The sequence below is a fragment of the Myxocyprinus asiaticus genome, chromosome 14, assembly GCF_019703515.2.
Source record: "Myxocyprinus asiaticus isolate MX2 ecotype Aquarium Trade chromosome 14, UBuf_Myxa_2, whole genome shotgun sequence".
Taxonomy (NCBI): domain Eukaryota; kingdom Metazoa; phylum Chordata; class Actinopteri; order Cypriniformes; family Catostomidae; genus Myxocyprinus; species Myxocyprinus asiaticus.
This window is the reverse complement of record NC_059357.1, coordinates 1,289,036-1,303,784: the sequence shown is the minus strand read 5'-3', so window position 1 is coordinate 1,303,784 and position 14,749 is coordinate 1,289,036. Positions and strand designations below refer to the sequence as shown.

The following is a 14,749-nucleotide window of genomic DNA, read 5'->3' as shown; positions in this document are numbered from 1 at the left end:
TCCGGGTTCAATACAAGTTCAGCTCAGTCGACAGCATTTGTGTCATAATGTTGATTACCACAAAATTCATTTCAACTTGTTCCTCCTTTTCTTTAATAAAAGCACAAATGTGTGTTCCAGTGAGACACTTACAATGGAAGTCAATGGGGTCAATCTGTAAACATTAAAATACTCACTGTTTCAAAAGTATAGACACAAGACATAAACAATATGTGTGTTAACATCACTTACTAACCGCATCTGTGGAAAGTTATACATAACTGTACAACTATATTTTGCCATGAAACGACCGTAAAACGCCGATAGTTCAAATAATACCAAACTCTTTCTAACAGGTCAGTCCACTGTTGGGCATCTTAGGAACGCTTTCCAGTCATGAAAGTACAGTTCCTATCTACTTGAATGGAGAAAGACCGAAATCTTATAAATGATTGGTCAAGATTACGATTAAAGTACATATTTCAATTCAGCAATAAAATCTGACAACACTGGAATAAATTGTGCTTCTTTACTTTAGATTACGCTAAAAAGCTCAATTTCCCCGGCTTGTATAGCTAATGTGCATGCGTGTTTTAGAGTTGATTGGCAGGTGACATCTGTATATAAATATCTGTATTTGATTGGCTCTTTTACCTGTAAGGCGGGACTTCCTGTCTACATCATTGATCGTTGAGCGTTTCAATTTCTCCCATTCATTTTAACAGAAGTGGCCCGTCTCTGCTAAATAGTTTCTGATAACACACAAGTTTAACAGAAGAATTAATGTAAATGCTTTTATAAAATTATAAGCGTCACATTTCTGCCTTTAAACCCTCCAAAAATTGACCCCATTGACTTCCATTGTAAGTGTCTCACTGGAACAAACATTTGTGCTTTTATTAAAGAAAAGGAGGGACGAGTCGAAATGAATTTTGTGCTAATCAACATTATGACACAAATGCTGTCGATTGAGCTCAACTTGAACTGAACCTGGAATATTCCTTTAAATATAATGTCAGTATTACAGAAATAAACCTTGGATGTGCAAACTGCTGCTTTCTGATTACAGTGAGATCTACAGAGGAAGATCTTTATTCTTTAAACACTTAAAGCTGAAGTATGTCTCTTTTTCTGTGTTAAAATACTTCTATCCCAGCTTAATATGCAGAGACAACTATAAGAAATGCATATGTTAAATTTCTCAAAAACTGTAAACACTGTGTTTCTGTTGCGCTGTGAAAATTGCTTTGTTTGTTTTGAGAGACACGCTTAGACCCGCCCCGACAACATTACTCAACCAGTGGCGTGAGTTGGGGGCGGGACTATCTCTTTGTTTGACCAACGGTAGATGAGGGCCGTGTTCAGAAAGCTGTTTTGTTTATTTTTGCAATTCCGTTTGGTGGCGCAGAAATTACATACTTCATACTTTCCTTATCAATAAAAAATAAAACTGTTAAATGCTGTCACAAACCTGCTGCATTACTGTTTATTATTAAAGAGGTCATATCATCAGAGATCACATTTTCTTGATTCTTTAAAACAGAAGGGTTTGATGTACTATGCGACATACTGACTTGCTGAAAAATCATCATGATTGTACCATAACCATGAGCTAATTAATGGCTTTTTAAGAGAGTTTCATCTGGAAAGCATCACAATCTTATTAACATCTGATAAACATCCTAAAAAGAGCAGATTTCTCAAACATCTCAAAGACATCTTGCATATTAGCAATCTAAACAATATGACTTCCATACACTTTAACCCTTGTGCATCAATAAATAAAGGCCCACAGAGGACAAAAATGTCCACGTCAAAAAACTGCCACAATAATATTATATATTAATATTATTTTCCACTTTCACTGACTTGGATTTTTTAACCAACATCAGTCCTGATCATAACTATCAAATATTCATTCATTTTCAGGATTTTAACCCTTTAAATGCCAGTTTGTTTACATAATGCCACTGTTGTTTTTTACACACACACAAATTTCGCAATACACACAGACTTAACACACTCTAACATCAATACCAACACACACACACAATTTTATCTGCATCATTTATTCAGTTGGCCTGCAGTGCTCTATAATACAGCAAACAGAGAATAGGGGAAAAGCTTGTATTTGCTCCATAGGCTAAACATGAGGAAAATGGCGCCATCTGGTAGAAAGTATTAATAATGTAAATGTTGAAGCCAGGACTCCAGAATGAAAGCATAATATCATAGAATTCATGATTTTATGCTTTAATGGCACTGGGATCAAATATTGCAGTTTTAATGGGTTTCAATGGGGACATTTTTGTCCTGAAGGTCCTGAGTGTGACTATTTTGTGTACACAGTGTATTATAGATGTATTATAGGAACTGAGGTTGAAATATCAAAATACCCCCAAAAATACACACCTCTGGCAAAATGTATGCCATTGGCATTAACACACCCAAAATGAAAAATAAAAAGACAAAAACGTCCCAAAGGGTTAAATACACATGTGGGTGATGTAAGTGTATATCGGAGAATAACAGTTCAGTCATAACAGGTAATTTTCATAAATAAGTCTTAACAAAACAGTAGCAATAACAGTCTGTTTCATTGTAAGGGGTCAGAAAGAGAAAGAGAGTGGAGAATGGTCTTGAAAAACTTTGTTGCAAGAAACCTTGACTAACATTTAAAGTGGATTAAAAATGTTAAAAAATATTCTATATATTTGATATATTCTCTCTCAGGTCTCCTGGTAAAGTCGACTGTTGTTCTCTGTGTGTGTCTGTAGGTGGCCCTGCAGGTCAGCTCTCCTCTGGAACCTGAGTGTACAGTATGAGCAACTAAACGGCTGATAGTTGCTGTGTTTCCTGCTGTGTGTGATCAGATTTGAGCTCTGACTGAACGCTTTACCACACACCACACACACATAAGGCTTCTCACCTGTGAAACAAACACACACACTTTCAGATCATAATATTACAACATGAAGACTTATAGCACACATACATCACCCAGACGTCTTTTAGAGATATGTTTTGTTTCACAATAACAGGAATTAGATCAAATTGCAGCTGAAATGTTTTAAATATTTCACATTTATGCACAAATATGAAGTAGCTTTAATGTTGAAAGCTACTTTTATCATGTCCCAGATAGCACACGCACGTCTCCGAGATGTCTGTTTTAGATCGTTTCATCTGGAAAGCATCACAATGTAATTCACATCTGCTAAACATCTTAAAAAAGATCAGATTTACCATCATTCCTAATCATAAACGTCTCAAAGACATCTGCTGAATGTCTTGTAGAAGAATACATCAAATAAACATCTGGGTGATGTACATATGCCTTGACATGAATTTGGCTGAAAGAGATGTTGTGCATTAAGTAAATGAAGAAATTCAGTTAGTTTTACTGAGGATGGTTAATTAGATATCAAATGTGTGTGTGTGTGTGTCTCACCTGTGTGTATGTACGTGTGTTTCTTCATATCAGATTTCTGGTGGAATCTCTTGCCGCAGTGTGGACAAGGGAACGGCCGTGTGTCCGAATGAATCAGCAGGTGTATGGATAAAGTCGATGACCGCTTAAACACCTTCCCACAAACCTTACAGCCAAAAGTCCTCTCCTGAACACACACACACACACACACACATGCAAAAAGGCTATGCACCCTACTATACTACTATCTCTGCAGTAAGTACAGTACATCCGGAAAGTATTCACAGCGCTTCACTTTTTCCACATTTTGTTATGTTACAGCCTTATTCCAAAATTGATTAAAATTCATTATTTTCCTCAAAATTCTACAAACAATACCCCATAATGACAACGTGAAAGTTTGTTTGAAATCTTTGCAAATTTATTAAAAAAAAAAATGAAAAAAATAAATAAAATAAAAATCACATGTACATAAGTATTCACAGCCTTTGCTCAATACTTTGTTGAAGCACCTTTGGCACCAATTACAGCCTCAAGTCTATTTGAGTATGATGCTACAAGCTTGGCACACCTATTTTTGGGCAGTTTCTCCCATTCTTCTTTGCAGGACCTCTCAAGCTCCATCAGGTTGGATGGGGAGTGTCAGTGCACAGCCATTTTCAGATCTCTCCAGAGATGTTCAATCGGGTTCAAGTCTGGGCTCTGGCTGGGCCACTCAAGGACATTCACAGAGTTGTCCCGGAGCCACTCCTTTGTTATCTTGGCTGTGTGCTTAGGGTCGTTGTCCTGTTGGAAGATGAACCTTCAGCCCAGTCTGAGGTCCAGAGCGCTCTGGAGCAGGTTTTCATCAAGGATGTCTCTGTACATTGCTGCATTCATCTTTCCCTCGATCCTGACTAGTCTCCCAGTTCCTGCCACTGAAAAACATCCCCATAGCATGATGCTGCCACCACCATGCTTCACTGTAGGGATGGTATTGACCAGGTGATGAGCGGTGCCTGGTTTCCTCCAGACATGACGCTTGCCATTCAGGCCAAAGAGTTCAATCTTTGTTTCTCATGGTCTGAGAGTCCTTCAGGTGCCTTTTGGCAAACTCCAGGCGGGCTGTCATGTGCCTTTTACTGAGGAGTAGCTTCCGTCTGGCCACTCTACCATACAGGCCTGATTGGTGGAGTGCTGCAGAGATGGTTGTTCTTCTGGAAGGTTCTCCTCTCTCCACAGAGAAATGCTGGAGCTCTGTCAGAGTGACCATCGGGTTCTTGGTCACCTCCCTGACTAAGGCCCTTCTCCCCCGATCGCTCAGTTTGGCCAGGTGGCCAGCTCTAGGAAGAGTCCTGGTGGTTCCAAACTTCTTCCATTTAAGGATGATGGAGGCCACTGTGCTCATTGGGACCATCAATGCTGCAGAAATGTTTCTGTACCCTTCCCCAGATCTGTGCCTCGATACAATCCTGTCTCGGAGGTCTACAGACAATTCCTTGGACTTCATGGCTTGGTTTCTGCTCTGACATGCGCTGTTAACAGTGGGACCTTATATAGACAGGTGTGTGCCTTTCCAAATCATGTCCAATCAACTGAATTTACCACAGGTGGACTCCAATCAAGTTGTAGAAACATCTCAAGGATGATCAGTGGAAACAGGATGCACCTGAGCTCAATTTTGAGTGTCATGGCAAAGGCTGTGAATACTTATGTACATGTGATTTTTTTCATTTTTTATTTTTAATAACTTTTCAAAGATTTCAAACAAACTTCTTTCACGTTGTCATTATGGGGTATTGTTTGTAGAATTGAGGAAAATAATGAATTTAATCCATTTTGGAATAAGGCTATAACAAAACAAAATGTGGAAAAAGTGAAGCGCTGTGAATACTTTCCGGATGCACTGTATAGTCCAATATCAACCAGTGCAGAAAATGTAATAAGGAAGTAATATTGGCTGTGATTAACATCTCCTTCTTGACTCATTATTTGATCAGACTACTGAAAGTTTAGACATTTTTACACAAAATACAAATGAACTGTCGGCCAATTGCAGAATTAAACATCCAACATACTGGGGTCATGTGACGACAATATAGCATACTACTGATTGAAACATGCTCACTTCATATTGATTCACATACTATTAAAAGAAATCAGTATAAAGTACATACTATGCCGTAAGCAGTACGCCAGTAGTCAGTACTTGACTTACCTTCACCCTGAGTAATCCTGAAGGTCTGTACATATAGTGCTGCTGGACGTGGCCTGTGGAACCAGCCAATGGGAGAGCAGGCCTGTTAACATGTGACTTGCGCAAGTGAGATGCCAAACCCACCACAGAGGACAAGAGCTACAGAAAACATCCATTAATAAACCAGCTAATATCACTCTATGTATATAGACCTATGAGAATATTATAATGTGTTCTTCACAGTTCTGAGGCATGACATTCATACTTTGTATATGCAAAACATTGAAAGAACTGGTGAAGTTTTTCTTTGATTTTCTTTTCTTATTATGTGTAAAAATGACACATGTAAAATGCATCTGATTTGTCAAATATTCAGCATTACATTTGGCAGCATGAATCCTGTTTCTCTAACAGATACAGTATCTTTGTAATTTCAGGAACTCTAGTCATGAATCTCTCTACTGTAGATAAAACATTCAAAAACATTCTTCAGACGGAGTTTCTCACCTTCTCACAGAGTGAACACTCACACAGCGGCGTCTGAGCATTCATCAGCTGATGGCGACTGAGTAACGCTTGAATCAGACGCTCCAGATCTGTCTCACTCTCCAAAACGACAGAAGAGGACGACAGCTCAGAGTGAGACGTCTGACAGACACCACACTGATGCACTGCCAGCACACACAATAGAATAGAACAGAAAATATGATGCAAGTTTTAAATGGTAATGTGGTTTAGTAATATAATTACTCAGTATCTAATAATAATTTCATATTTTCAGTTTATATAGTGCTTTTCTTGCTCTCTAAGAGAATTTGGGAATCTCAAACAGCGTTTGTAAATAGTCAATGGAAAAAGACCATAATTGTGACTCATTCCAGATTCTGTGAATAATTTCTCTAATCTGATCAGTTCATGGGAGTCAGATTATATGAGTCATGAGAACGTGAGTTCTCAAGAGAAAAGGTGGTAAATCAGACGCCTGCAAGAGTCAAGTTTCAGGTATCATGAGTCCCGCACTGAATATCTAGAAAGAATATTCCTCTTGTGGTGGAATTATTTAACATTGTGCTTGATTAGCAGACAATATTAGCATCACCATTAAAAAAAGTATTGTGCTGATAGCACAGTCCAATCATCTATCAGATCGTTTCTTCAACTTCAGGACCTTTTTAGTCTCGTTAAAAAATAAATAAATAAAAAGTAATACTCTCACTATTTATTTAATTGGTCTAAAAATGTCCAATAGTGTATGTGCATGCATCTCAGGAGATTTATGGCATTTTGTCATGAAAATTCCACCACAGTGTCATTTCCAGCACTTTCTGAAATTCTGTATTGTGTTTAAAAGAATTCTGTGCTGGAAATGACGCTGGTGGAAATGACATTTTTAACGGTTTTCAAATAAAATGACTAAAGCTAATTTCATAGCTAACATTTTATATATCCTAAATACACACAATTAAATAATATTTTCACACTTTTTGAATAGTTTAGCAAAATGACAGCTTGACTGATCAACATATGTAATATTTCCCTTGATTTGTCTTTGTTTTGTCTCTTGGCTCTTCACTGACCATTTTGTCCGCTCGGTTAAACTTTATTAGATAAATCTGTGTTAATAAAAACTTTATTAGATGCTAAATGTTTTGGTGTTGTGGAAATGATGCCACAACTGTGAGACAATTGTAATTTTTGAAAAAGTGACAGAATGGTGATTCCACGAATGCGGTGTCATTTGCGTCCCACTGACTTTGCATTTGCCAATATGCATCTAAAGTAAATTTAAACCCCGTTTAAAATTAAGGTAAATGACCTCCATAACAACATACATACTTAAAAAAAAATAAGTTAAAACATTTAAAAAAACATCAACATTTTGTCATGTCCCTCCGCTCTGGGAATACACTTTAATTGAAAAATAAACATTAAAGTACTTAATTTGTAAACTTGTAATATTTAACTTTTTTTTTGTTTTTGTTTTTTTTGCTTTATTTTGTACATTCATCATTTGTTTTGTGCTTAAAACACATTTGGTCATGGATCATTTATTATTAGAAAAAAGAAAAATAAATAATACATTTTAGTTGTGTCCCATAATATTGACTCAACCGTGTTACCTGAACACATTCACCCCTATTAAATATTTGGAATTTCCACAATTCACATGCTCAACAGGAAGTGACATCATCTTAATTTCCTGAATGCCATGGGATGACAAAAGGTAAGTTTTTCTCATTCTTTTTTCTGTAATTTAAGTGATATAGTGATCTTTACAGAGTAGTTACTGGTCAAATCTCAACACCGTTACCTAAATTAGAAATTAAAGTAGTTTATTAATTACAAATAAATACAATTTATGTGAATCTTTAGAATGTCTTTAATGACCACATGGCATTAGCTTAGACAGTAGTTAGCCATATTTTATGAGTTTGCTGATTATATGCTAAAAACTCAACCCTGTTACTTTCAACCCAGTTACTCATTTAAGAGTAACAGGGTTGAATGATGTACAATGGTTTGTACAATGACATGGTTATGAATGAAGGAGGGCCAAAGTCAAAGAACACAAAGTCTTACTCTATGTTCAACCCTGTTACCCAGTGGAAAAATAAAGCACTCCTCTTTTTCAATCACATTTGGTCCATATTTTTTTGCTACTTTAATAAATAAAATGCTATAAAGATTTGTATTGAGTTGGGAAAAACTGTATTTGTTTTTGAAGTGAAATACAAATTATATGAATATGGTCATTATTTTGGAACCAATGTAAATTATTTTGACATGTAACCATTAATTTCATAAAAAGTAAGTTTATAAAGGGGGAAATATGTACTTTTTTATATACAGGGAAAAACAATATTCAAACAATTGAACACATTTTAGTAACAGGGTTGAGAAACATGCAACCGTTGTGCACAACACTTTAAATTAAATATTAAATATTATGCCCTGAGATAGGCAAAAACACTTTTTGAATGTCTAAAAGCATGTTTTCTTAGATTAAATGTTGATAATTGACAGAAAGTGAAAGACCTCAATGGCACCGCAATCGTAGAATCACAGAGAAACCATTGAAATGGTTTGTTTATTTCACTCTTTGTTTAGATGATCATAGTTTTAAACATGTAAAAATGTGTATTTTTATAATGTATTTTCATAGTTTAAGATTGAAAGTCTGGATCTGGGACAAGACTAAAACAGTCATATCTATACACTAAAGACATTTGAAAAGTACTCAGGCCTGTTGAAATTTCCAATTCAGTTTTAATGAGACCTTCATTTAACAAAAAGCTAAAATCAGGTTTTATATATATATATATATATATATATATAATGAACCCCTGGGACATTAAAGTGTCTGAACACCATGTATATGTGTGTGTTCCATGGTATCATGTTCATATACTGTGGTATTTACATGGTTGTCTATGGTATTGCCACGTTACCATGTCCAAAAAACAACATTGTATATTTTGCTACTATTTTTTGTTATCAGCTGGTCCACAGTGTGATGTAAGTACCTGCAGTCGAGTTCCAGTATTCAGCATCAGAGCTGTTATTGGTCCAGTGCAGTAATGAACGGTTGTTTCTGCTGGTGTCAGTAGGTAAACTGGGCGACAGTTCTATCGTCTCTGAGTGACAGCTGGACACCCATCCATCTTGTTGCTGATGTTGTGAGTGGGTGGAGCGTGAGGAGTGATGCCCCGCCCTCTTACTCTTCACTAGAAATGATCGAGGCATTTCATCAGATGAGGAGTTGGAACAAAACCTGAAATTAACACACAATAAAATTACAACCTATGATGTACTATAGTAGCCATATAGTCATAATGATTAAAAACAGTATAAAATCATAATCTTTAATATTATAGTATCTATATTGTTATAAATATAATTAAATAATCAGAAGTAATGAAGATAGATTGTATGTTTCTTCTACACATGTACTGTATATTATGTAATATTAATAATGTTAGATTATGAATTGAAAATATTAATCATATTTCACATTATAAAATGATCCAAATATAAATAAATCACTAGGTTGTGAAGATTATTTTTCATGCAAAAAGATTTAGCAAAGCCCTGACAGATTGTGTTTTGTGCAGAATGTGGTTCATTGCAATTAATTTGTTACATTACTTCTAAAGCTCACTTCATAAAAAAATTAACAAAATGTCCACACATTTGCTCATAACATGTGCTCTATCTGTTATAAATTCCAACCCAGAAATTAAATCGTAATTATCAACATGACTAAAATAATAAGACTCACAATAATAAACTAATTAAACTAAATAAATATTATGATAAATGTAACACAATTATTACATATAAAATTAAAAAAATATAATAAATATAAACATACATGTATATAATAAATATGTAAATTATGATTATTATAAATATAATAAAATAACACAAAGTTATGTGTGATGTACATATGTGAAAATTCATAACAATTGATATTATATTGAATAAAATCCAATCTTAACAGAAGTTATATGGAAAACAAGGTCACATTTATAATAAAGCTGATAATTTATTTAGTCAGACTCACCTCTTGATGCAGATGTGATTGTGTGTTTGAGTTGTGATTCGGTCCTGAAGCCGTCAGGTTGAGGACGGTGGCGTCATGGGCAACACAGGAAGTGTGAGAGCTTTCTGATGATTTTTGAGGGTTTTTGACACTGAAGAACCCAAGAGAGTCTCTTCACACATGAAAAGCCCAATCAGTTACGATTCATTCAGTATTAACTTAGTCTCAGATGTTTCTGCTTAAATTACTTTAGTAATTACTTTAGTTACTTTAAATGACTCATTGTTGTAGTAATCATAGAAAAAGTATAGAGCTTTTGGTCCTGGGCGGCTGCCCATGTCGCCCATGCCTAAATCTGCCACTGATCGCCTTAAATGCCCGGGATTTGCTTGCTTTCATATTTAAGTGCTCTCTTTAGTCATACATGGATACGTGTCATAAATAGGTGTTTGTTTGCCATTTAAACCTATCATATTAGTTTCATTTTCACCAGCTGTGCATGTCCCCTATCTACGCACCCACTGCGCGTGATCGATGGAGAGAGTGTGTGCTCTTATTCAACTGACCGTGAGAAAAAGGCACTTTTTGATAAAAACATAAAACAAGTAACTCTGAATAAACACTTGGATGTTCGCAGTAAATAAGTTTGTGTCTTACCTCATTTTCAGTGATCTTGTTTACATTCAGCTGATCTGTTCGCTGATGAAGTTTGTTATTGGTGGATACTGTTTGGTATAGATACACATAACTCGCTCTGGCTTTCAAGAAACAGGAAAAATTCCAGACTTTAAATAAATAACTAATTACATGTGTAGGACGTTTACGTTGTAGGGATGTACATGCAGATTTCAAATATAAAATCGGTGACTGAATGACTAATGTTTACTCGCTGAAAAGAGACAATTTTCTAATAAGTCAATAGGCACATAGGAATGTTTGCGCATAACAATATGGCGGCACAGTGGCTTCACTGATATGACGTCATGAGCAATCCAGTTCCATATATATATAGTGTGTGTGTGTGTGTGTGGCAGCGGGGGCGTGGTCAAGCATCCGTCCAGAGAGAGAGAAAGCGGTAAGGGCGCTTACACCTGAGCTAGATTATGTGTAACACTTGTCTCTAATTCCAGTGAGCACGGGAAGAGCGGCATATAAGCAGCCACGCCACCAGCAGAGAGGGTGAGAGAGTCTGGCACAAAGAAGGCCACGGTGCTCCTGAAGCTGAAGCTGTTTAACCTGTTATGTTTATGAAGCTGATATGTTTAAGTAACTACGTGTTTATGAAGCTGATGTGTTAAATGCCTATGTGCCTGTGAAGCTGATGAGTTTGTGAAGTTGTAAAGCACTGAAGTGGCCTATTGAAAGTCCTACCTGAGCCAGGAACAACTTGCTTCCCTGTGTTCTCCTTCCTGCCGGTTGTGAAGCTTTTCTACAATATATATACAGTGGATGACACTTGAGGTCTTTTTTCTCTGAAGGAGCATCTAAGAAACATAATGTTTCCATATGCTCTCTATTTCATCCCATTGCTGTCTGGAAGAAGCAATTGAGATTTTAAAGACATTTCATTTGTCTTTTCTATTTGAAGTAACATGCAGAAGGAGGAGCTTTGAGATAATATTTTCTTCAAATCATACTGTTGCAGTGCTTGAAATCTAAAACAAATAAGAACTAATGTGTTTTGTGGTCTGATGTCATTTAAAAACTTTTTAAGTTCTACAAAGAAGGTTTTCTTCTTTAGAAATACCATCTACTCATGCTGCAAAAAAAACTCAGACACCAAAACACTGATCTGAAGAACATTCATTGAAATATCAAGAGCTTTATTCTTCTCCAAAGAACCAAATAGCAACTCATCCAAAAATGGTTCTTGATAAGAAAAGGGTTCTTTGCCCAAGAACCATTGAAGAACTTTCAGAACGCACAGGAAATAAAAATTCAGAATCTCTTTAATACCTCAATTGTTTCTCCTAGACCGCAATGAGATAAAATGGAGATGTTTGCTGAAGTTTCCAGCTTCTCAGATGTTTCTCCTGAGAAAAAGACTCCAGTAATCTCACATGTGTCTCCTCTAGAGTTTCTGAAGGGGTCTCAACAATGTTACAAAGTCTGCTATCAAAAGTCAGAGATCTCAACATGAACTCAAACATTTCTCATCAAATTGTCCCTAAAGATAATGATCTATCCACATTCATTTTATAGCTCTAATCTATTAACAATTGACTAATTTGTCTCTATTTTTAGCCATCCAAAATAATTATAGGAGAAACATCTGAGACAAAGTTGGTGTTAAACATGACTTGACATATGAAAGAGCAACATCTGAGCAATGCAGGTCTTACCAGCCTTCATACGATCAATGGCAGAAATGTGGCTGTAAACTCCTGTAAGCACTGATGAATATGGATTAGCAAAAACACAGAATATTTAGCAGCAAAAACTTGACAAGCTCATACAGACCACAGAGTGGTGAACGCTGCACCCACATCGACCTTTCATGTGATTTCTCCACTGGTTTGGTTTGCGATTTCAGTGTGCACTGAGGACACATAGACGATTACACAGAATGCTGTGGCACAAAGTGACTGGCACATAAAAACAAAAAGTGAAAAGTGATTTACACTGATGAATTTAGGCAGAAACACATCATCAGAGACTGTTGAAAAGGGTTTATTATAATCTTCACTCTTTAAGGACTTAAGGCGGTTCTTAGGGGCTGGATCATACAGTATGGCTCATTCACCAAAACATCCAAAGCACAAAAACTCATGGAATTGGAAGGAAATATTAACAGTGCCGAAGCAGAGCTGAAGCTCCAAATGTCGTCTAATGGCCTCAGAGAATTGACCTGATTGATATATAGATATAATACTATTTTGTCGCAGAAAGTGGAGTTTTGGCTATTCAGGGCAAGACAGTCATACTTTGAGTCGGGGGACAAAGCAGGGAAACTTTTGACTAGATATATAAAACAGAGAGAGTCTCTTTCAACCATTCCCTCAGTGAAATCTGCTGGCGGTGAAATATTTACCTCAGCCACTGATATTAATAATGCTTTAAAAAATTCTATCTTGATCTCTATAGTTCCACGTCTTCGTCTACTGATGAAGATATTAGAAACTTTGTGGAACCATTAGAACTTCCTAAACTGACGACTGAGCAAAAAACATTCCCTTGATTCTGAGATAACCTTGGAGGAGCTTGATAAGGTAATTAAGGCCTTACCTACAGGCAAGGCTCCGAGGCCAGATGGTTTTGCCACTGAATTTTTTAGATCTTATGCTACAGAACTGGCTCCACTTTTGCTAGAAGTTTATACTGAATCATTAAAGAATGGAAAGCTTCCGCCAACCATGACACAAGCCTGGATCAGTCTGATTCTTAAAAAGGACAAAGATCCAAGCGAGTGTAAGAGTTACCGTCCAATTTCCCTGATCCAACTACAGGTTAAAATATTGACAAAAATTCTGGCTAACTGATAAAGTTATGACATCTCTTATACATATAAATCAGGTGGGGTTTATTTGGGGCCGTAGCTCTTCTGATAACATCAGGCATCTCATCAATATCATGTGGTCAATGGCGAATGAACAATCTCCGGTCGCTGCCATCTCACTTGACGCCGAAAAGGTGTTTGATATGATAGAATGGGATTATCTTTTTAAGATTTTGGAAGTATACGGGTTCGGGAATACTTTTACTGGTTGGATTAAGTTACTCTATAGACACCCGGTAGCGGCGGTACACACAAATGGATTAATTTCAGATTATTTTACTCTGGATAGGGGCACTCGGCAGGGTTGCCCTCTTTCCCCTTTATTGTTCTGTCTTGCCCTGGAACCATTAGCAGCTGTGATAAGAAAGGAGGATGATTTTCCAGGGGTGACGGTGGGAGGTGTGGCGCATAAGCTTCTGCTTTACGCAGATGATATTTTATTATTCGTCTCCAACCCCACTAGATCTATGCCTTGCCTCCACAGAATTAATAATTCTTTTTCTAAGTTCTCTAGATACAAAGTCAATTGGTCAAAATCCGAAGCTTTGGCTCTGACAGCGTACTGCCCAGTAACGGCTTTTCAGCCGGGCGCCTTCCAGTGGCCCAAACAGGGCATTAAGAATTTGGGCATTTTATTCCCAGCAAATCTGTGTGATTTAGTTAGTTCATTTTGACCCTTTAATAAAAAGGTTTTCGAGTGATGTGGGCAGGTGGGCTTCATTACATTTATCTATGATTGGGAAGGTTAATGTTATTAAAATGAATTGTATTCCAAAATTCAACTATCTGCTACAATCTCTCCCTATAGATGTCCCCCTCTTTTATTTAAAGCAATTTAATAGCATAGCAAAGTCCTTCATTTGGAATGGTAAACATCCCAGATTACATTTTAATAAGTTACATAGGCCGATTGACAAAGGTGGGCTAGGCCAAAAGATTTTGTTTTATTATTATGCATTCAGTCTCAGACATTTGGCTCATTGGTCGCTTCCACCTGAGAGAGCCCCTCCCTGGTTTTGTATTGAACAGGAATTTCTTGCCCCTATTTCACCATTACAAAGCCTTTATATCAAACTAACCGGAGAAGTTAAGTTATACCCTGTTATCTCGCATTTGCATGCGGTA

The 14,749-nt window shown here is 36.7% G+C and overlaps 1 protein-coding gene across 2 annotated transcripts; it reads right to left on the bottom strand.

Annotated features, from left to right (window-relative positions):
• Positions 1-1,461: 1,461 nt before the first annotated feature.
• Positions 1,462-12,951, bottom strand: LOC127451294 (zinc finger protein Gfi-1b-like). 2 transcript variants are annotated; one of them, XM_051715865.1, is made up of 7 exons: positions 12,471-12,951; positions 10,150-10,300; positions 9,110-9,357; positions 6,093-6,256; positions 5,607-5,744; positions 3,431-3,596; positions 1,462-2,908 (listed from the first exon to the last, which is right to left on the bottom strand). In XM_051715865.1, exons 3-7 carry the CDS (start codon positions 9,327-9,329, stop codon positions 2,709-2,711), a joined length of 888 nt encoding a protein of 295 aa, XP_051571825.1. In that variant the 5' UTR covers positions 9,330-9,357; positions 10,150-10,300; positions 12,471-12,951; the 3' UTR covers positions 1,462-2,708. The 2 variants fall into 2 exon arrangements, with proteins under 2 accessions (XP_051571825.1, XP_051571826.1); XM_051715866.1 differs by lacking the exon at positions 12,471-12,951 and adding an exon at positions 11,500-11,763.
• Between the last annotated feature and the right edge of the window lie 1,798 nt (positions 12,952-14,749).

What these genes read in the sequence shown, in the direction of transcription:
- LOC127451294 (XM_051715865.1), bottom strand. Translation starts at nt 9,329, where the DNA reads ATGCCTCGATCATTTCTAGTGAAGAGTAAGAGGGCGGGGCATCACTCC. An exon ending in AGTGTTCACTCTGTGAGAAG is followed by an intron (nt 5,745 to 6,092) that starts GTGAGAAACTCC and finishes TGTTTTCTGTAG; the next exon opens with CTCTTGTCCTCTGTGGTGGG. An exon ending in CAGGATTACTCAGGGTGAAG is followed by an intron (nt 3,597 to 5,606) that starts GTAAGTCAAGTA and finishes GTGTGTGTTCAG; the next exon opens with GAGAGGACTTTTGGCTGTAA.